General features: G+C 37.6%; 1 protein-coding gene across 1 annotated transcript in view; it reads right to left on the reverse strand.

The window, feature by feature from the left end:
* Nucleotides 1-508: 508 nt before the first annotated feature.
* Nucleotides 509-24,184, reverse strand: part of ppp3r1b (protein phosphatase 3 (formerly 2B), regulatory s1ubunit B, alpha isoform, b) — a 31,589-nt gene continuing 7,913 nt past the window's right edge. The window contains exons 2-6 of the mRNA XM_063010506.1: nt 22,744-22,783; nt 11,397-11,573; nt 7,707-7,766; nt 4,970-5,154; nt 509-3,779 (exon numbers count right to left, since the gene is read on the reverse strand). Coding sequence (XP_062866576.1) covers nt 3,732-3,779; nt 4,970-5,154; nt 7,707-7,766; nt 11,397-11,573; nt 22,744-22,783 — 510 coding nt within the window. The 3' untranslated portion in view covers nt 509-3,731. The remainder of the gene's footprint in view (nt 3,780-4,969; nt 5,155-7,706; nt 7,767-11,396; nt 11,574-22,743; nt 22,784-24,184) is intronic.

The following is a 24,184-nucleotide window of genomic DNA, read 5'->3' on the forward strand; positions in this document are numbered from 1 at the left end:
AAAATGCATGTTTTCGAACTTAAACTTAAAACCCAATGATTAAAAAATACATGTTGATTATGTAAATGGAGAAAAAAGATTATCTAATTGTATTTCATTTTAATACGCCCCCTTAATTAAATCGCCATTAGTTCATTAGCCTAACCGCTAACGGCTAATAAAATAATTTAAGCAACACCTATGTAAGAGGTAAGTAACATTAAAGCAACGAAAAACCAGTTAAGCAAATATTACCATGTGGAAGTCAGTTTAAACTCAGAAGAGTGTTTACCAGTATACCTGCCTCTCGCTCACACTAACAGAACATATACTGCCGAACTGAACTGTTTGGGGCAGTCTGCCGATTTTTATATGACTCAAAGAGCCAATCAGGAATAAGCAAGGAAATATCTTCACACTGTAAAACAAAATGCATTTTTGTGATTGGTTCAGAGATAATTTTAAAAATAGCCGTTGCTTGCACTCTGAACTTGGCTTTAATTCACAAATGCCAACACACAAATAAGACTTGTTTACAAGTGTAAATATTTTATTTTTTATCATGAGTGACATCTCAATGGTTCCCACAGCATATGACGCAGCATGCAGAGATGAAGAGGCCTAAACAAAAACAAATTCTAAAACAATTTTCATTTCCCAAAACCCACCACCATCACACCAATATATTTATTATACAAGGTAACAAACCATCCAACCCCCAATTTAAGTTATACAAAGCACTAAATCAAAAGCAACAGCACAACTCGTACTACATGTAAATAACAAAAGTCTGTACAAAACAATGAAACAAAATCAGAAACAAAACAAAAAGAAACCAAAAACCCTCTTTCAGCAACACATTGCTTTTAGAGGGCTGAACTGAAACTTTGCTGTATGTGACACCGATTCAGATTATTCATTTTGTAATATTATAGAGCTATGGATACATGATGTATTGGAGTATGTTTCTCATTTCATATTTAAAACATTTACCAAAAAATTTGGCAACATCCATATATTTATATGCAACTGTCATTCATATAATTCTTTATGTAAACAAGAGGATTGTATTTTTATCCTGGAAGTCAGACCTACATGCACAATTAAAAGAAACAATAATAATAGAGAAAGAAAAAAAGACACTCGCCCATTTCATGCAAAGCACATCACAGGACCATCATTTTTCTTTTTTTTTTATAATTTTTTTTTTAAAGAAAAAAAAAAAAAAACATAGGAAGAGTTGTCATGCAGCACATGGTTTAGAGCATAGCAGATGTTGAAGAGTGAGGGTAGAGAGAAGTGATATATCACAGCAAAGCACCTAAAATACTAGGGCATCTTGGATAAAGTAAAAAAAAGGCAGAGCAAACGGCAATGCTAACCAATTGTCTGTAGAAACCTTGTAGATTTTTAAAAATTATAATCTGAACATTTTGGGTGTTCAGGCAGTGCAGCCGTCTAACACATCACAGTTGAAATGTAAGCAGAGCCTCAACCTGAGAGGTCTCTTATTGATGCCACTGCGACATATGCTATATCCAGGACTGGTCTGTGTACCTGTGCAAGTTGGGGAGAAGGGGATGAATGAGGCTGAGTCACATGGAGCATTGTTTGGAAACCAAACACTGGCAGGTGATAGGAAGCGGCTGGCGACTGAGCATGTAATGGTCTGTGGCTCTCCTTGGCCAGAATAGAGGTAGTGCAAGCAGCAGCGGAGTTACAATCATGAATTGGAAATGACTAAATTGAGAATGAAGAGGGGTGGGGTGGAAACAAAAGTTTTTGTGTAGTAATTTATGACTGAAGTTGCTAAATATTTGATTCATTAACTGAGTGGGATGTGGAAAAAGATGGTTTTCCTGTCTACTTAGGATTTTTGTAGTAAATTAATATGCCATTCTAGCAAAGGTCTCTACAGCAACACCAGCATTGTTTTTAAACAGTCATTTAGAGCGTCTTATTATTTCAACAGACAACGACGACATGAAGTCAAAAATATTTAAATTGATGAGGAAAGTAAAATCTTAGCAATCAAAAGTTGTGTAAATGAACATCTGCTTATCGTGCTGTAATAAAGGAAATTACACTGGGTATGAAATGCTAACAGCTCAAACTCACACCTATAGTCCATCCTTCAGTCATATTCCTTTTCAGTTTTAATATACAAATAGGAATTACTAAACGGAGCTGCCTGCAGGCAGGTTGGAAAATTCAATTTAATTTGGGTTTGGTGTGACAGTCTGTGCTGAACCGCCACATCGCTCATTTATGAATGTTAAGTGAACATTCTACAATATGTATTATCTCCTTTAAAATGTTAAATGCAACATACACTCAGAAATTGTCCATTCTATAGTGGTGTGTTTAAACAGGATGTGTTGTGATGCAATGTTAAGGTTTTAAGGAATTATTTGACACTTTGACGTTTGATCACTGCTAAATCTGTAGATTAGCCATAAGGTCTTAATAATTTCTAACACAACTGAGGAAGGATGAATATTTAAGACAACTGTCAAAAATTAATTGGATACAGCGGAAAAAAAAAAATTTGACCAGATGTTTTAAGTATTTCTGTGTTCTGGCATCTTTTAGTAGTATGCACAGGCTATTATTTTACATAATAGTAGTCTGACGCCGTTATGCAAAGATTTATATGTATAAACACCAGAGCTGATTAAGGGTATGCAGACGCTAGGATTACTGGTTTGAGAATCTTCGTCCATTTTTAGAAAATCTGAAAATTACTTTGGTTTAGGATATTAAAGGATATGTTCGATAAGCAGCTTCATCCTAATCACACTGGCTCACTATTACTTTGTCCATTAGACTTAATATCTATGCGTAAGATAATTAAATTATTAGCATAATTCATTAGCTTGCATGTATGGAGTAGACCATACATAAATAAATACATATGTAAGTATACCATAAAGTTGTATTTAATTCCACTGGATTTTAGGCAATGAAAGCAATGTCTATATTTTAACACCCTGACGATATAAACAGTGCACTCACACACATATCTCTCATAACAAAACACTATGTTAATATTTCATACACATCTGAAACTAAACTAGAATAAAAAAACTGTTGCAGGAAATTGATTAGTATGACTGTTAACCTGTTGGTAGATTCTGTGCAAAGCCAATATTAATCCTCAGATTTGTAAATAGTTAACTGTAGGTATTAATCACATTTTTACTTTTCATTGGCACTTCATGCTCTATTTGCAGGTTGTGATGAAACAAATATAACCAACTGAGTGTTGCCCCTGTACACCTTGCATCCTCATTTAAAAAAAAAAGACAAGACCAAAATAAATATAAAAAAAATAGTCTGCCCCCCCCCCCCCCTTCAAAAATGAAAAAGAAACAAACAGTACATCACACATGCGCACACACTGATATACATACACACATTCCCCCTTCTCCACCAAACCGAAATGCTTACTCAGTGTCCAAAAGACGATTCTTTGTCGATCCCACCAGTTACTAATAGGAAAAAAGATCATGCTTAATAACACTTAAGATGATTGGCATCTTGAGATTTGTAAGTTTATCGAAGGGGGGTGTGGTCACAAAACAAAATACTTTTGTTGAAAATACAGAAAAGTTAACAAGAAATCAAGAACAGCAAAGGGGAGCATATTATCTTACGCACTGTGAGCCAATTCTCAGATCATGGAGAAGAAAGCAAAGAATTACAGAGGCCAAAAAATAGAGACGAGGCTGGAGAAGAGGCTGTCTGTCCATTTACACGTCCACCACCATCTTTTTATGTATGTCTAAACCTCCGACCACCTGCGGAACACAGAAAGGAACACCAGCATTAGGAGAAAGATGTAATACAGACCAAACACTATAGAGCATTCAACACATGCTCTTATCCAGAGTGACCTACAGAAGAGCTTCCTCAGTGAACATTTCCTTCTTACTACAGACAGACAACAGTCCATGAACACACCTGCAGAAACCCTTTTAGAACAAAAAGATTTTTAAGGATAGATTGGTAACTGCAGGTAAATTTCCATTTGACTCTGGATCCGTCTTCCTAGTGAGCTGCTTTGCTGCCTATTGCCTACCCAGGCCGCTGCTTAGATAGGACTCTAATAAGACATTAGACACAACCTGCTAGCACGCCAGCTAAAATCTTCCTCCGTGTTCCGAATTGGTTAAATTGATGAATTTGCAAATTATACACCTTTATACAAATTGAAAAACAATAAGAATTTATTTACATTGAAAAGAACTGTAATTTTTTGTAAGAAAAGCTGTGACGCACTGAATGCTGCGATCGCCTTCACAGCTAAGGAAGCATTGGATGCTCCCTTGATATTTAGTCAGATTATCACTCAGAATTAAGGAGGCACACCTCAGTAGGCAACGTTTTAAGGTATCTAAGAATGTACAGACTTCTTCTCAGGAGCACCCACAGGATGACGTAAAATGCTGTCTATGTACAGAGCTCACTAGGTTTTCTCTGTTTAAACGGAGAGGTAAAGTTAATCTATAGAAGTAAAACAGTGCAAGTAATTGTAACTGTTTAAGCCCTTTCTGATAAAAAGGACAATACTAATGCGCTTAGATAATTATTAGCTTTCAAAATCTACATTTTTAAACATTAAGTACCTATCGTGAACTTTGCAAACATATTTTACATCTTTTTAAAACCGCTATTTCTGCTATTTCAGCTATTTCAGGTGGAAAATCATTTCTGATAATAAATTTAGACAATAAATTATTTTACTTGTAATGCCATTTGATTCATGATTTTGGATGGCATGTGCACCTGAATATTCAAGAGTCCTTAATTAAGTCTTGGTTATCAAATGTGAGAAGGAAACTGAGGGCAGGAACACATGACCCCTGAAGTATGCCTCAACTAGAACACTACTAGAGACCAACTGTCCCACACAAATTCAGGATCCAACTCATGAAATGTACTCAGCTGGAGTAAGAAACCATGACTATGTGACAGTATCATCACTCACCACACAAAACTCCTCAAAGGATATCCTGCCATCTCCGTCCTTGTCTGCATTAATGATGGTCTTGTCAACGATCTGCTGCAGCTGTGTGTCCTTTAGGTTGTTTCCCACCATCATTTTCAACACCTGGAAGAGTTCTCCGTTTGAAATATAGCCATCTTTATCCATGTCGTAAATCCGGAAAGCAACTGCACACAGGAAAATGTGTTTTTATGTGCATTTTAGCAATGAGATTATTAAAATAATGTTAGAATAAGTAAGGTCAAAGAAAAATGAGAAAAGAAGGACCATGATAAACATCTGCATGTCTAAAAAAGTAATTTAACCCTTTTATTTTTAAGTTATTATAAACCGAAGTAAATGTAAGGTTTTATTTGAAATGTTTACCCCATACATAGTCAATCAGCAAAGACATTTGCTGTAGAGCTCTAGTAAAGATACAAACAGACATATCCTGGCTGTGTGACACACATGGGTGAGGAGAAAGTTCTTACTTTCTTACTATCCTTTAAAATTAAATACATTTTAATGTTTCTGTTCAAGATGTTAATTATTAACCTGTAACCGACAACAAAATCATTGTTTGATTGTTTATAGACTCTTTCAGAGAAAAAGCGATGCAGTACTAATCTGAAGAGAAAAATTGTTTCTTTTTGCAGATAAACGCACGCCCCCTCAAACGCATGCCCAATCTATGGTCGCCTATCACCAGCCAGTGTTGGGATCCCACACAGAGCTGTTTATGTTCATGTATGGAGAGCCACAATAAGCTCCATGTGACTCCCCCTCACTTTTGCCTCACTTCTCTACCTCAAACACAACCAGTTTTTGTGAACATCTGGGCAGGTTGACAGAAAAACATTTTCTGTGCAATTATATTATGTAAATCATAAGCAATCAAATCCAAACCTGAAGCTGCTTTGTGTTAGTATGGAGTCTGACCGCATTGTTAAACTCTGCACACGTGGATTTGTTTGAAATGGTTTATTATTTATTTAGCTCACAAAAACAATTTGCATATTTTCATCATGTTCCTGTATGAAAGTTTGTTTGTTTATTAGGATTTTAACATCATGTTTTACACTTTGGTTACATTCATGACAGGAACGGTAGTAATTTAGTAATTTAGTGTCACCAATTCACCTTACTTGCATGTCTTTGGACTGTGGGAGGAAACCGGCGCACCCGAAAGCAAACCCATGCGGACACGGGGAGAACATGCAAACTTCAGAAAGGACCCGGACCGCCCCACCTGGGGATCGAACCCAGGACCTTCTTGCTGTGAGGCGACAGTGCTACCCACTTAGGCGCCGTGCCGCCCTCCCGTATGAAAGTAAAAACTCTTCATTTAAATCATAACAAATACACTGTTATCAGGAAAAGCTTTAACATACCTGCTGCATCTCTGTATAAGAAGCTGTATAAGGGATATAATTGTATGAGGCAGCTATATAAGAAGATATAATAGGATATGGCAGATTGTTTAGATGCACTACTTAGACAGCAATTATGGTGATTACGTAATCGCAGTTTTAGTTTACCAAGTTAACAGTTAGCCTCAGGCTATTCAAACCACTGGGCTGAATGCTGGGATTGCGTTTGTTATTCAGTCAGAATACTGCTAATAATAAGGCACCTAGGTAGGCAGCATTTTAGGGTATCTAAGAATTGAGACAGACCTTTTCTCGAACGCTGTGTAGAATGATGTAAAATCATGTCTATGAAGACAGCTCGCTAGGTTTTCAGACAGACCCTGTATAAAGTCTTCAGTTCTAAATCACTCCCATGGTCACCTTACACTGTTTTTGTGTATTTATACTTTGTGCAATATGCTTTCATTTGCATAATGCCTACACTGTGCAATATTTTGGTCTTTTTTTGTAGTTGTATTCAAACACCATGGCAATTGTATTGTTATACGTAAGCACTGTTTGTGAGTACAGCAGGAACCATTGTAGCCCGGAGACAAATTCCTTATGTGTGCAGCACATTCGGCTAATAAAACCGATTCTGATGGGACGCTATAAGCTAGTTGGTTAACGTTTAGGCACCATCTATTGACAAGTCATTGGTTAAAATAAATTTGCTACTTGTTAAAATAAAATTGCCTACTGTATTTAATGCAAAGTTAGTTAAATAAATTATTCAGCAGATGGTATCAGTTGATTAGCAATTTCAGAAGCAATATATGCATTTCTGAATTATTAAGCATGACTACAATGTACCTGACAGCAAATCTTAAGTTTTATGAGCACCTACACATACTGTATTGCGGCTGTGATGCTGGAAACCAAAGACATAATGATTACACATTTCTTAGAGTAATTCAGGTGTTGTCAGTATCACAAACACTAACTCCGTCACTAGTAACAGGCATTACTAGACACTATATTATTTACTTGTTATATACTTTTGTACATGTTTATTGCAAACATGACTGTTTTGCTGACACAATGTTACATCAATAATAAAAATTTGTTGTGATGTGCTATTGTTTTCTATTTAAAATACCATTAAAATGGACAGGGCTCCAGACTATCCCAGGGCTTTGGCCATCCTTCCTCACACAAAGCCAATTATGTATGTGTAGGTGGCCGGTTAAGATTTGAACCCAGATCTCAGCGGTGGTGGGCTAGCGCAACAGGCCACTTCACAATTCCAAACGCAGTCAGGTTAAAATGTTAGAGCTATAGTGAGTACTGATTATTTAGAGAAATTGTAGACTCTAGTTTTTACTCACAGCGAAGTTTCTGTTCTTTGTCACCTTTGACACTGAACTGAGAGACTCCTTCAATAAACTCTGCAAAAAAAACAAAGAAACAGAGAGAAACAGCAGGTAAGTTTATGTGGAGTACTAAAAAGTTTAGCAAGTCATTCTTTAAGAAGATACAAACCACATCCAGGTGTTTTCACATTTCATAAAAATGGACAAAAATATCAGATTGTTGTGCAGTGGGATATTCCTCTAGCACACAAGTCTTTTAAAGAAATTAATAATATGCATAATTATTTTATTAATATCAGACCAAAAATGTTTTACATGTAAATGCATCACAACAGTTAATAATATTTAATGCACATATTTAATAATCATATACTTTCCTGTTGTAGCATGACTGTGGCCCTGTGCACAAAGTGAGGTCCATCAAAACATTGTTTGTTGTGGCAGGAGCCTGCACAAAACCTGGATCTTAACCCCACTAAACAAGTTCTGGAAGGATCTAGATGAAGTGATAGTATTTCCAAGGAAGAGAGACTGGTGATCGGAGCAGACCTAAATGGACATGTTGGTGAAGGAAACAGAGGAGATGAGGAAGTGATGGGTAGGTTTGGTGTCAAGGAAAGGAACCAGGAAGGACAGATGGTGGTGGATTTTGCCAAGAGGATGGAAATGGCTGCAGTCAACACTTATTTCCAAAAACGGGAGGAACATAGGAACACAAGAGTGGAGGAAGTTCACAAGTAGACTACATTCTGTGTAGAAGAGGAAACCTGACGGAGATTGGGGACTGTAAGGTCGTGGCAGGGGAGAGCGTAGCCAGACAGCATCGGATGGTGGTGTGTAGAATGACTGTTGTGAAGAAGAGAAAAAGAGTCAAATCAGAGAAGAAGACCAAATGGTGGAAGCTGAGGAAGGAGGAATGTGGTGAAGAGTTCAGAGAGGAGCTGGTAAAGGCTCTGGGTGGTAAGAAAGAGCTTCCAGATGACTGGGCTATTACAGCAACAGTGATTAGAGAGACAGGTAGGAAGGTACTTGGTGTGGCATCTGGACAGAGAAAAGATGATAAGGAAACCTGGTGGTGGAATAGTGAAGTGCAGGAAGCGATTCAGAGAAAGAGGTTAGCCAAGAAGAAATGGGACATTGACAGGACTGACGAAAGTAGACAGGAATATAAGGAGATGAAACGTAAGGCAAAAAGAGAGGTAGCAAAGGCAAAGCAGAAGGCGTATGAGGAGTTGTATGGGAGGTTGGACACTAAAGAAGGCGAGAAGGACTTGTATAGATTGGCCAGACAGAGAAATCAGGCTGGAAAGGATGTGCAGCAGGTTAGGCTTGTCAAAGATAGGAATGGTAATGTTCTAACAAGTGAGGAGAGTGTGATGGGAAGATGGAAGGAGTACTTTGAGGAGCTAATGTATGAAGAGAATGAAAGGGAAAGAAGAGTAGAGGTCATAGGAACGGTGGATCAGGAAGTAGGAAAGATCAATGAGAATGAAGTTTGGAAAGCTTTGAAGAGGATGAAGAAAGGGAAGGCAGTTGGACCTGATGACATACCAGTGGAAGTATGGAAATGTCTAGGTGAGATGGCAGTGAGGTTTTTGACTCAATTATTCAATGGCATTGTTGAAAGTGAGAAAATGCCAGAGGAATGGAGGAGAAGTGTGCTGGTGCCCATTTTTAAGAACAAGGGTGATGTACAGAGTTGTAACAACTACAGGGGAATTAAGTTGATGAGCCACACAATGAAGATCTGGGAGGGAGTTGTGGAAGCTAGACTTAGACAAGAGGTAACTATTTGTGAGCAGCAGTATGGTTTCATGCCAAGAAAGAGTACCACAGATGCCATCTTTGCTTTGAGGATGCTGATGGAGAAGTACAGAGAGGGTAGGAAAGAACTTCATTGTGTCTTTGTTGATTTAGAAAAAGCGTATGACAGAGTGCCAAGGGAGGAGCTGTGGTGTTGTATGAGGAAATCTGGAGTAGTGGAGAAGTATGTCAGACTGGTACAGGACATGTATGAGGACAGCAGGACAGTGGTGAGATGTGCTGTAGGAGTGACAGATAGCTTCGAGGTGGGACTACATCAAGGATCGGCTCTGAGCCCCTTCTTGTTTGCTTTGGTGATGGACCGACTAACAGATGAGGTCAGGCAGGAATCCCCATGGACTATGATGTTTGCAGATGATATTGTGATCTGTGGTGAGAACAGGGAACAGGTGGAAGATAACTTGGAGAGGTGGAGATATGCACTTGAAAGAAGAGGAATGAAAGTCAGCTGTAGCAAGACAGAGTGCATGTGTGTGAATGGGAGAGAGACAGGTGGAACAGTAAGGCTACAAGGAGCAGAAGTCACAAAGGTGAAGGACTTCAAGTACTTAGGGTCGACTGTCCAGGAAAATGGGGAGTGTGGTAAAGAGGTCAAGAAGAGAGTCCAGGCAGGATGGAGAAAAGTTTCAGGAGTGATTTGTGACAAAAGGGTGACAGCAAAGGTCAAAGGAAAAGCTTACAAGACAGTGGTGAGACCAGCTATGTTGTATGGTTTGGAGACAGTGGCATTGACAAAAAGACAGGAGAAAGAACTGGAAGTGGCAGAACTGAAGATGTTGAGGTTTTCCTTGGGAGTGACAAGGATGGATAAGGTTAGGAATGAGATAATCAGAGGTACAGCACAGGTTAAACAACTAGGAGATAAAGTTAGAGAGGCCAGACTGAGATGGTTTGGGTATCTTGGTAGAAGGATGTTAGACATGCAGCTGCCAGGAAAAAGACAGAGGAAGGCCAAAGAGGAGATATATGGATGCAATTAGAGAGGACATGGAAGTAGTTGGGGTGAGGACAGAGGACGCAGTGGACAGAGTGAGATGGAGGAGGATGACTCGCTGTGGTGACCCCTGAAAAGGGAAAAGCCGAAAGAAGAAGAAGAAGATATACACAGAAACACATGCTTCTGTGCTTCTCTAATTGTTAAAAGTCTGTCTGGTTGTTCTGAAATGTCTGAACATAAACGGGGGTGGGGTTAAGCCTTCAGTGAATGCAGAGATATAAAATTTTCATATTTATAGAGACAGCCACAGCATGCAAATGATGCTGCTCTCATTTGGGCTCCCCCCGGAACCCCTGGAACTTGGGCACTGCTGTTACCAGTAGCATGGCTCTTACCATTATGCCACGGAAGTTCACATAGTTGTATTTAATTACCTTAATTCTAATTTTGACTTTTATGCCAAAAACTCTTAAATATAAAAAAAAAAAAGTTATACCTGCATCTTGCACCAACCAATTTTAATCTAACATTTATTTAATGCATATTATTAGTTTGCCTTGTATACAGAGGCCCTTAAGCTGTCAGAAAACTTAGTTTGATAATATGTTGATTATAGCAAATGACTGAAATGACATAAAACAGACTTTTTAACCCCCACCACCATTAATCTGCTTTTAAAACACTGTACAATCATTTGGCTCTGAATGTTTTAATGGTAAGCATTTTAATGACATTTCAGCAAAAAAAAAAAAAAACATACAATAACATAAAAACTGTCATCTTGTATCCAGGGCTATCTGGGTATTAAAATAAAGAAAGCATGTTAGACAATTTGCATTACTTATTATATAATGCCTTTTATTTTCATGATCTGCACAAACAAACCAATAAAAGTCACATAATCACTGACGTTAGAAGGAAGCCATACATTTAAAAAAGCTCACCTTTGAAATCCACCTCGCCATTTCCATCGGTGTCAAATATATCAATAACTCGTTGGACCAGCGGATTCTGCTGAAGCTCAGGCAAGGACATGAACTCCTCCACACTAAGAGAGCCCGAATTATCTAGGTCGAGTTTCTTAAACCTCTTTCCTAGTCTCTTAATCTCATCAGCATCGACTGAAATAGACAAAAAGAAAAAGGTACACAAATAGTGAGCCGAATAAAAGTAGAGAACATTGTAGAAGTACGAAAATCCAACAATTTAACTCATTAAAGATCACCTTTACTGGTGTGGCCTTTGCATATGTAGAATTTGTGGAATTTGTACATACTGTTGTAACTATTAACGTAAGCAGCCTTAGCTCCCTTAGCAGTAAAACTGAGCAACTAATGCTATGCATGTACTAACACACAAACATTTCTGGTATACCCTCATCAGGTTTATGGATTAGTTAGGATTCTAGTGCTGTCAATCAGCTCAAACTAATCAAAACAAAATATATCTGATGACGACTACCACAAAGTTCTTTAACAAACCTGAATTTTTAAGGAACAACAGACAGCTGCTAAAGTCCAGTTTGATGAGATCTTACCTGCTTCCTTTCTGGTAATAGCAGCCATCTATACACCTAACAAGTACTAGACTACAACTAAATAGAAGAAAAGACTGCAACAGCCGCCACCTTAATCACAAGCTTGTTATGCTCTCACACTCACACTCCTTGCTGTAGTGACACACACCAGCGGTCATTGGACAACTGCATTCATACTTACTCTTGCAACAGCACTTAAAGGCCAGTAGATGTGCACAATGTGGAGAATACATCACAACAGCAAAAAACACAGAAATCTGCATGTGTAGAGATTAACATGCAGTTAGGCTAAATGCTAAGACTGAACAGTTTTGTCATTTTAATGGCTAGTAGTTCAGTCATTCATGATTTATTCATATAAATGCATTAAAAGGTTTTTCTGTTCGTTAGAGTCTCCAAATGTGTCTGTGAACCAGTGCATTCACACTGAGGATGTGTGAGGGTAGTGCATAGGATTAGCACTCCTACTCCAAGTTAGGCCATAGCACCTTACTTGAATTTAAATAACATTTAACAGCAACAACTGGCAGCATTAATCAAACAATCAGTTAATTATTGAAATCCCTAAATGCAAAAATGGAAAGTAATTAAACATTTGACCTTATTTTACTTTATTATTTGTACTTTACCAAATATGCCAGTATACCAAAAATGCCATTATACGTACTGCGCTGCAGTATGAACCATGCACAGCAGCATAAACACAAAAACTCTGACTGAAAGAAATCACCAACATGCTTCACAAACATTACTATAAGTGAATGTGTGTTCATGTGTAAAGCTTTACACCCAAAATAAAGGTCTGTTTGTATGGCTTGTAAAAATGACGCACTGTTGATGCACGTGTCTGTGTGCGAGCGTGTGTTTTATAGGAGTTAAATGTGTGAGGTTGTGTAAATAAAAAGACAGTTTAAATATAAAAACAAAGCTATGGGCACAAATAGAGGTCTATGAGTGAGCGTATGCAAGAATGTTTGTGAGCAGGTTTGTTTGTTTGAGTGGGTGGATGTGGGTGTGTGTTCACTAAATACTGGTTTATGTGTCTGTGATGCATGAATGTTCAAGGAAGTCTGTGGGGTACAGCTGCAAAATAAGGTTGTGAACCTTTACAATTACTAAAATTTCAGCATATCCTACATCTGATTGCTTGACACTTTAGTACACTTAGATTTTTTTTCTGGACAATATAAAAATAAAATATCAAAATTAAATGTCTGGTGAGGATCAATAACCTACACCAATGGTAAATGACACGGTCAGCACTCGAGTGGCACAGCTGTCTAATGCGCTAGCCTACCACCATTCAAGTTTGAATGGTGTTATTGATCAATCAGGCACCTACACAGACACGATTGGATGAAGAGTCCTTACTGCTTCAGCAATTGCAGCCTCTGCTGGCTAGTTGAAAGTACCTGGGCAAGAGATGGTTCCTCTTACTTACTCCTTGGTGTAAGAAAAAACAGCCACATCTCAAGAGATTATTGAAGATTTTAGGAGGTAAGCCACCTTTGCTGCCAACTACCATTGATAGTGTGGATGGTGAAGTGGTGAAGAGCTACAAATACATGCACTAAGACGACATGCTGGAGTAGACTACTAACACAAATACCTCAGTGTATACTGAGGTATGACTGTCCACCACGTCATCAGGGCCTACGAAACACTTCCTATAAGGGTGTGTGCATCTCCTCAATTACAGCAACAATGGTTATAAAGCTATTAACTGTAAAACACACATTTTTATCACATCTGGCATTCTGCCAGGTTTTTTTCAAACACCAATTACAGCAAATCAGTGAAAAAAGATGCAAAAAAGCATTCAGCTGCACAACCTGCCCTCAACAGTGTTTTTGATAAGATGCATGCATTATTTCACTCCGTCCTATTTGAACCTTTATGGGCAGTTCCTAAATTAGCCAAAGACATGATGTAACTAGCGAAACTGTCATTATCTATGAATAAACCACGAAATTACCCCAATGCTTCTAGAGCCAACTGACAAAATCAAACCAGGAAAATAGAACCCACGACAGCAGGGGTGTTTAATAAGAACAAAACAAAGTTGAAGAATTCAAGCCTTAGTTTACTTCTCTGCAAAGGCTTGAGCTATGAAACCATGCCACACAAATAAGCGATTTTCTTTTTAATAATATTTATTGAGCTATGTAAGATGCTACTTCATTTAGCCATCACAGATTCCAAGTCACTCAGGTGGAGCAGCACTCTGACATCATATTATTCAGAACATATTTTTGAACAAAGCTTGATGTCATTTGAGCAAATAAATCTTTTTCTGTCAGTATCTGCAACCAAAAAGAAAAATTCTGGCTGTGCACACTAGGCATTGGTTTGTTGTGCCATACTCTCAATGCTGTGCACAATTGTTAGCTCCATCAAATTCCACAGATAAGTGGTTATTGTGCCACACCGTTGTGCCAGAGACTTGAACTTGTAATATGATTAGTTTTAGTAGTTTAAGTTCTTGTATGAAGAAACTATTGGGCTTAGAGTTTTTTTCCCCAAAGTGATTAACTTTGACACATCCTTGCTTGTTATTGCTTAATTTATACACAACTGTAACAGCTTCAATGATTTGAATGTGTTTTTTCCACATCATCTCTGTCCTGTTTTCAATTCAATGCCAGCAAAGAACAGTTCACAAGCCAGCATACCTACTGTTCCAACTTGGCCTGTAATCATCTGTTTACATTTACACATGGTATATAAATGTTCATTTATTTCATGATACATTCAATTTAAAAGGTGGGTAAACCTAATAATCTGTACTTAAAAATCATGAGCCCTGTTCTTATAAATACTCCCTCTCACACAAACCTGGTCTCTCAGAAATGCCCTGTGTTTCCCCTAGCAACAAGGAAACTCGTATCATATGAGGGGGAGTGAGACAGCATGTATGTGCGCCCCTACGTGTGTCTAGATTTGTGTGTGTGTATGTGTGTGTAGGTGTTTGTAGAAGCCCATAATTTTGACAGACATGATACACTCCACAAAGCTTTCGTAACAGCACAAGCTCTCGACTTAACACTCACTCTCTACATCCCTCTTTTCTTTTCAGACCAATACCAACACACCAGGTACCCGTGTGCACCCCACTATGAGAGATCTGCTAACACACATTTCATCTCCCTAGGGTAATGAGTGCTAAATAAGGTGCTAAATTCTGCATTCATTTGCATGCAGTGAAAATGCTTTGCTTCAGTTAAATATCACAACGGCTCTCAGGATCTCTTAACAGACAGCTGACGTTCTCTCACAGGAACGTTGTTATGCCACCTAATAGCTCTGTGGATGTAACTGCTAATTGCTTAGGAACTACAAGATGTGGATACAATTACTAAAGACCGTGCTGACCAACAGGTGGCTCAATTTCACACTGGTCAAATTTTAATCACATTTTTTTAAATTAAAATTAAGAATTGTAATTTGCTACATTTCAAATAAGATCCGTTACTGAGTAAAATAATAAACGATAAAGAAATCGCGTCTGGGAAACTGCTGCAGTGAATTCTGAGACGGGGAGTCGGATCTTTTGTCTTGGTTCCTTATCGGTTCCTTATCGATTCCTTTATTTCAGTTTAAAGGGCCGTTCAATAGATTCAAATAATTCTACGACACATCACTAGTGGTTATAGGGCTGGACGATATGGCTAAAATTTATATCACGATATAACTCCTAATTTCGGTTGATACGATATAATTCCGATATCGATATGAATAATACAAATGTCAGAAAAACTGCCACCAAAATGGGATGGCTGTACCTGCAAACCTCTTTTCTGGTTTCTGGCAAGAAATTCAAGCTGAATACACCACTGAATTAGTCCTTCATCTCTTATCAGCTATTTCATCTGCTTCTTTTTCAACTGTGGACAGTGGCAGAGCCAGACAATTTTCATAGGGGTGGCCAGACTGAGACCACTGCTCACACAGGGGTGGCTAGACTGAGACCACTGCTCACAGAAACTGCCTGATAACCAACACTATTAAGCCAAATCAGCATTGAAAATTGACTTTACTTTTAACAGCCTTCCACAATGCTGGAGCTTCTTAAAACTGAATATTTTCTTTTAAATGGAAGTGAAAAAAAAAAAAGAAACGCCCAATTTAGAGGAAAACCGCCCAATCTGGCAACACTCAGGGCTCTAGACTAACTTTTTGCACTGGTTGCACTGGTGTGCCTAACTTTTTTTTCTTAGGTGCACCAACACAAAAGTTAGGTGCACCCAAATTTTCAACCGCATCGCATTCAACACCTGTTTTACTGGTTAACTTTTTTTAATACTGACTTTGATTGATATTGATTAAGGGCTTCAAACTGAACATCTCATTTAATGATAAGAATATTACACATGGTTAATGCAGTAACGAAACGCATATTATTGACATAGGCTACATGACATGACATTAAAAATATCAGCGACAAACTGACTCAAAATGTAATAAAGTGCCTTAAAGAAAAGATGAACTGTGTGATATGACGTGGTAAAAGTAACCCGGACAACGAACAACACAACGTGAAATATAAACACCACACGTGAAGTAAATCCAGCTAAACACAGATACATGTGGAGCTGTTAGACTGGATTTTATGGTTATTTCACACAGATGTTTGTTTGTATAATGGAACTTTAATGATATTTTATCTCTCGAGTCGAGCGCTGAGCAAATCGGTTATTTACGTCGAGAGTCGCGGTGAAAGCGAAGCGCAAAACTCAATTAGCATAACGCAAAAATTTAATGTTACGTTCGCCCTCATGTTGCCTACCAACACTGTTAATCAAACTACCTTGCGTCGCGGAAGAACGCTTTATTGTAAGTTTATACACAATAAATACATTTATGAATTAAACATTGTTGTATTTATTGTATTTTATGTTGACCGCCGTTTTATAAAAGCAATAAGCCACTCGAGACCGTGCGTTACTGCTATGATTTAAGCACAGGAAAGAAGTTTTAGGCACTCCGCTTCGCGTCGTGCCAAAAACGTCATTCCCATGCTAAAATCACAGTAACGCACGACCTCTCATGGCTTATTGCTTTAATCTATAACAGCAGCACAGATGCGCACACATAATCTACACACTCCGCCATGATATTTCGCTGTGTAACGCCCGCCGTTGATGACGCTGGTCCCGCCCTTCACTATCTCTGATTGGTTTAGATATATAGATATGATTAGATATGGGCCTAATGTGTGTCTGTTGGTGCACCGGAGAATCTCAGTCACAGACACAGAGACTTTTTTTCCCCTCGAACGGCTGGTCGCAGATTGACTGTGGATGCTCGTTCACTCACAGCTGTTGAACTAATTTAGCCGCTAATATCCACCGTGTTTGTAGGTAGTGTAATCAGAGCGGTAACTGTGGCGCACGTCATCATGCACTTACGTATGCAGATCGATCGAATTTTTAAAAAAATCATATCACCCTTATTTCAACATTTTCTATCGCGATATATATCGATATCGAATTACTGTCCAGTACTAAGTGGTTATACAGTTTTAAAAAGTTTTATGGGACTAAAATGACACATTACACACCCCTAAATGTTTTAAATGTTGTATCAACATGTTTCTTCTATTATATTTGAATTAAAAACAACTATTGTGAGATTTATATCCACTTGTCCTGTTTGCATTACACAGAAGAGACCCCCCCGCTGTTAATAAAGTAACTAAGTAACGTTTACTCTGAGTACATTGTAAATGAGTTACCTTTTACTTGAGTAGATTTTTAGACTAGTAACTTTACTCATACTTAAGTAAAAATTAATTAAAGTAATAGTACTTTTACTTGAGTACAATATTTTAGTACTCTTTGTACTAAACCTCTGGTTAAGACATATGTTAATATATTATATATTGTCAAAGCTTATGTTTATTTGAGAATGATGTGTTTTTGTCTATATACAAATGCTGAATACAAGTAAAAGGTGAAAGCTAATTTATTTGTATTATTATTATTATTATTATTATTTCTAAAATATTATGTAGTTGTAAAGGGTGAGATTTCATAGACTTTGCAAATACATTTTTCAGAGGTTCGCAGGTACAGCCTTTCAATGTTGGTGTTCCTGGTAGATTTTCTGACATTTGTATTATTCATATCGTTATCGGAATTATATCGTATCGACCGAAATTAGGAGTTATATAGTAATATAAATTTTAGCCATATCGTTCAGCCCTAACTCAGTTTAAGTATCTGTGTGAAATTAAACATTTTTGGGCAGCAAAATGACTTTTTTTTTTTTTTTTTTTTTTTAATAATCCAAGGAACTTTTCAGGCAGCTAGCTTATACATTATCACCGTCAGTAATTTGCAGTCTGATTTATTTTACATTAAAATAACTAGTGGATGCAGTATCCAAACAGCAATAATTTTATCTGCCATATTTTGAAAGATAAAATTTTTTTTTTAGATTTCTATGCTGCTGTAGGCTTTATGCCATTACAAGGGGTTGTAATGCAGAGGTTTCAGAACAAAGTTCTTTGGGTAGTGTAGTCCTTTAGCATGGACAATGAAAGTGGACAGGCCCAGTCCTTGTGACTTCCATAAAACTATACATTATGCATAAGGTCCTACCTAACTGACAACCGTAAAAATTGCATCACGGACCGTGAAATGAGCCGTGTCCTGTGTAAGATGCAATTTGCTGTGAAATAAAAAATGTAAGGTTTGTGTTTAGCAATTTAATGTTTTTCATTCGTTTAACCTTGTGTTTACTGGTTCATTTAAACTATGAGCTGGTCTTAGTGTAACCAAGCGTCTTTAGAGTTTGCTGAGTTTATGAAGTAAGAAATAAACTGTACATAGACAAACTATCAGGGGCATAATACTGGCTTGTTCTTTTGAGGCGCAGCACAGACTACAGAGAGATGATTATGTGTGTAGAAAAGCACACTTTCCTACTGATAGGGACATAATGCACTCAATAAATAAACACATCAAACACCGTCAGCAAACTACACAACAGAACAGTATGTTACACTAGCAATCCTACAGCAATTCAGTTAGCAATTGCTTAGTCAAAATGTCCAAGTCGAAGTCTAAAGCACCTAAAAACACGACTCAGGTAACTGAGTGTCAAAACACAGATGAGAATTTTTGAATATGAAGCCTCGCACAGTCGCTGGATGTTCTAGGTTTACATTCAACTATTAAGGTAGGCTGTGCTGTGTATTGTACCTTCCATTTATTCTGTCATTCAATTTATGAGTGCTATTTAATGACTGTCGTGAAATGTGGCACTTTTCTTTAAAAATATGTGAAATCTGTGATTTTTGAAAAACAAGGTCAGTAAAATTAAGCACATTTTCCTGTGAATTTAGTAAGGCCCTAATTATGCATGTCTGAGGCTGAGTGTGGGCATGTGCTGGTGGTTTATGGAAATGACTGTTATTACTATTTAATAATTTATGTTGAGTAAAGAACAAACTATCTGTTATACAGACATGAACCAGATGACAAACGTGGCTTTTCTGACCGCATGGTGACCACTGGAACCTAACCATGCAGTGAAACACCCTTAGTGTTTACAGGCTCCATCAACAAGATGGCAAACCAATAAAAAACAGACGTAACTCTTCTTACCCCTGCCTCTCATACACACACACTAAAAATAAATGAGGCTGCCCCTCGTGTCTGACCTTTACCAGACAGCCGGCATATATAGCCTGCCCTGCCACACCAATGTCCTTCCGTCACTCAGCTTGATCCCTGCATAACTGATCTAGTTATAACTTATCTATGATCAGGCTCTGCAATGGGTACATTAAAGGACTGATCTGGTAGCTTATTTGTAAGGCCAGTGCTAGCGTAGAGGCAACAGGGGTTTAAAAAAAAAAACGGCCTCTAGCTGGTGGTTATTAACACCTATTACCAATCCTACAGTGATGCCAAGACTTTAGTCATTGGATTAAATATTCTAGATCAAATTTAACACACATAATTAAAGCCAACAGCTATTTGAAAAGCCCATGGCATATTAGCAATGAACACACTTTAACCCATTATTGACATGTTGGAGCAGAAAAACACTTCACTGTGCAAGACATGTAGAATCTGCTGTAACGTAGAATCTGCCTAATCTAATGTAAAAATAAAAATACAATTTTTAATACCACAAATACCACAAGTATTAGTTTAAGTAAACATGGGGCATGTAAAAGACCAACTATGATTAACTGTGGAGGAAATATGCTTTAATTTCCTCCACTATGGTAAATCTCTTTGTGAGATCTATCAGTGTAGCAGTACACGTGACAAGGACAGCACACGTGACAAATAATAAAGTAAAATAAGCATTTAATACAAACTAAGGCTAACACACAGAAAGCACCTGGAAAAGTCTACAAAAGCATCTACATGGCACTGAACATACCTTAATTCAGTACAGTGAGATGTAAAATATATAAATCTGCATCCATACTGCATAGGTTACCAATCCATGTAAATTACACATTATGTTTTCTATCACTTTGGTACTTTTAGAAATTCTTACTTATAAATAGAGGCAAACAAACAAAATAATTCTATAAATAAATAAATGGTTTTTTTTTTACAATTACTTAGACTTGTATTTCATTGTGGACAGTATGAACCCAAGATATTTCATGTTTTGTCTGGACAACTTCATTTCATTTGTTAATATAAATCCTTTCCTGCATTTCAGGTCTGCACACATTAAAAAAAAGCTGGGACTGAGACAATTTAGGACTAGTAATGAGGATAAAAAACAATAAAAGTTACAATTTTATTTTACACAGGTAAGGTTAAGAGGTGATTGTAATCATGGCTTGGAACTAGAGATGCATGAGTACGGATACTAGTATCGGGTATTAGCCCGATACCGCGCTCATTAACTCGTACTCGCAAACGAGGCTCCGATACTAAACATCCGATACCGTGTACCTAGTGCATGCTGCTGCGTGACATTACGAGATTTTTTTACTTCTAAAACTAAAGCAATTAATTTTTCACCCACGGGAGACAGATTGAATTATTCTCACTGACCACGCTCACACGCACATTTAATGTTATTTAGTTCCGTTTGACAAAAAAAACCCTTCAAAATAGAGCTAACAGCGAAGATAACCGGTAACAAAAGCAGCGACCGCTGTTATAGGACGCGTTTGTGTTCAATACTCTGTTCACAGTATCGATACAAGTGATTCAGGAGTCGACTCATTTTAAGCTTCTTTTCTCAGTCATCTCTCCGTGTTTACTGTTATAATGAATGATGCGGTTGTAAATAAACACCAACTACTATAGAACATTTTGTGTGACTCGCTTACATTATAAAGCTCAGGCTTAATTATACTGGTTATTACCACAGAGCGGGAGCCGACTCAGAGTCGTTTACGATTTACCGAAGTGAACCACGAATGGATGTGCTGATAGAATCGGCTCAGATGGGATCGGACTGTATTATCTTTAAGTAAATATTTCAATCAGCAGAATCGCATCGCATGTATGATGTGCACAGCGTTAATTACGTGCGTTTATTAATGAACGTTTACGTTAGCTTGTCAGAAGCTTTCTCAATGATGTCTGTTCCACTGCACTATTTTACACTAAAAACTACACTATTCCATAATGCCCCAGATTGCATCATTCTAAATAGGTATCGGTATCGGCGAGTGCAAAAATACATGTACTTGTACTCGTACTCGGTTGGGAAAAAATGGTATCGATGCATCCCTACTTGGAACAAAGCAGTATCTATTAAAGGCTGAGTCTTTGATGAGAAAAGATGGGCAGAAGATCTCCAGTTTGTCAACAAATGTGTAGAAAATTATTGAAATGTTTAAAAACAGATAGATTGGAAGGAACTGGCATATTTCTCCCTTTACAGTGGATAATATTATTAAACAATTCAAAGAATTTGGAGGAATTTCAGTGCGTAAAAGGCAAGGGCGCATGCCTAAGCTGAACACCTAATCCCACAGTCGACACTGCATCAAGGACAGTCATTCATCAACAGTTGATATAACCAAATGGGCAAGGAATTACTTTTTGTACGTTACATTAACAATTGCCACTCAAGACTTTACTGTTCAAATAAGAAGCCTTATGTCAACCATATCTGGGCTCTGGGGCTTCTGGGATGGACCATCACACAGTGGAAATGTATACTGTGATCAGCCAAATTAGTTTTCCAAATCTTTTTTGAAAGAAATGGACACCATGTGCTCCATGTCAGGAGACCAGAGACAAAAAAGACTATCCAGAATGTTATTAGCAACAAGTCTGAAAGCCAGGGTCTTGGTATAAGGTTGTGTCAGTGCCCTTGGTAAAGATCATTTACACTTCTGTAAAGGCAGCACTAATGCAGAAAAGTACATTAAGATTTTAAAGCAACATGTGCTGCCTTCAAGACAACATTTTTCAGGGATGTCCATGCAAAAGCACATGCTGCATACATTACAATGAAAAAGAAGACTTGTCACCAATAGAAAATGTGTGAACAATTTTGAAACCTAAACTGTGACAATGACAGCCTTGTACCACTACACACCTTAAGGAGCAGAAAGAATAGGACAAAATAACACCTGAAACACTTCATCACCTGGTAAAGTGACAAAACAAAACATCTTTTAAGTGTTGTGAAAAGGAATGGCAACATGAATTATATGGGGTTCATACTGTCTGCAATGAAATAAAAGTGAGTAAGAAACACTTAATTTTATTTAATTTCAGATTTGGTGCTGTAATACCTGAGGTTCAGATACTTACAGTGTGAGCACATCTCCAAGGGGTAACTTGCTTCATTTCCCTAAAAGAGGACAGAAAACAGAATACATTACATAAATCTGTAGATTATTTTATTGCTAGCACAAACTGAGTAATGACACCATAAAATCTTTAAGCATGAAAGCACATTCTAGTTTTGTATAGAAACCTGAAACATCTCCTATGAGGGAACTACTCATCTCTAAAGATTTCTACATGCAAAAGAGGGCAGCCATTAAAGTGATCACAAGAGGAAACCCCTCTACCATGACTAATGTGGCTTAGCTAACTGGTTAATTAGATTTGGCAAGGGCTTTTTATAAAGGCAAAGGTTAAAAGTGGACATGAGAAGATACAGGATGCAACAACAGAATTTGTATGCACTAAACAAAGTACTGGTGACAGGCACTGCTTAAGTTAATGTGAACCAATCTCTGGTTAAATGTTTAGCCTACATGGTACAACAAGCTACCTTACAATACACTTTCGGTCCAAAAAAACAGTATTTAAATCTTAAAAGAGGCATTTAATAAGATAAATAAAATATGGTTAACTTATGCCAGACAATAAAAAGTGCAGCCCAGTCATGCACAATCCATCCAATGAGAATGTAACCTGTGACAGATGAAAAATTACACACAAACACTTCTAAAAGAAATTGCACACAAAAAAATTTAGCAAATTTCCAGTAAAAATTGTCTTTTTTTTGTCATTACTTAGCTTTAAATAATGTGTCTATAATTATTATCAGTCATTAGTTACTGTATTCAGAACACCTAGTTTAAACGATGTTGTCAACTGCTGTTAAAAGAGCCTCCGTGTTTGTGGCAAGGATTCCACATTCATGCTGCAAATTTCAGCTTCTATCTTATTCAAAAGATGCTGGATAGGCCACTGAAATACTAAGATTACTGTCATGACTTGTGCTTTATTACATGGCAAATTATTCATTTATGGCATTTAGCAAACTTACAGCTGTTGTTAATTAGAGTGCAGGCAACTGAGGGTTAAGGGCTTTGCTTAGGGGCCCAAGAATGACAACTTGGTGGTGATGGGGCTTAAAGCAGTCTTGTACCTTAACCACTGAGCTACCACTGTCTCAACTCATTATTACGCTTGAGGCCGCAAGATGGCTAAATAGAGCATAAAAAAAGGACATGATCAGCAACAATACAGCAACAGGCTGTAACATTTAAATGCTACTAATTGGTATTGTACATGATATTGCTAAAATATATAGGACAACCCTGTTTATTTTTAAGTTCTACCCCCTAAACTAAAGCTTCAGCAAAAACACTGTAACAACTCTGTAATAAAATGCTAATATTTAGGGCCCATTAGATGGTTTACCAACACAGTGTTAAAAGCAAAGCATCCGCATACCCTAAATGATGTGCCTGCAGTATATTAGTAGGGTTAATGTAAAAATGTCAGTATTAGATCA

This window comes from Trichomycterus rosablanca, chromosome 15, assembly GCF_030014385.1.
Source record: "Trichomycterus rosablanca isolate fTriRos1 chromosome 15, fTriRos1.hap1, whole genome shotgun sequence".
NCBI classification, from domain to species: Eukaryota; Metazoa; Chordata; class Actinopteri; order Siluriformes; family Trichomycteridae; genus Trichomycterus; species Trichomycterus rosablanca.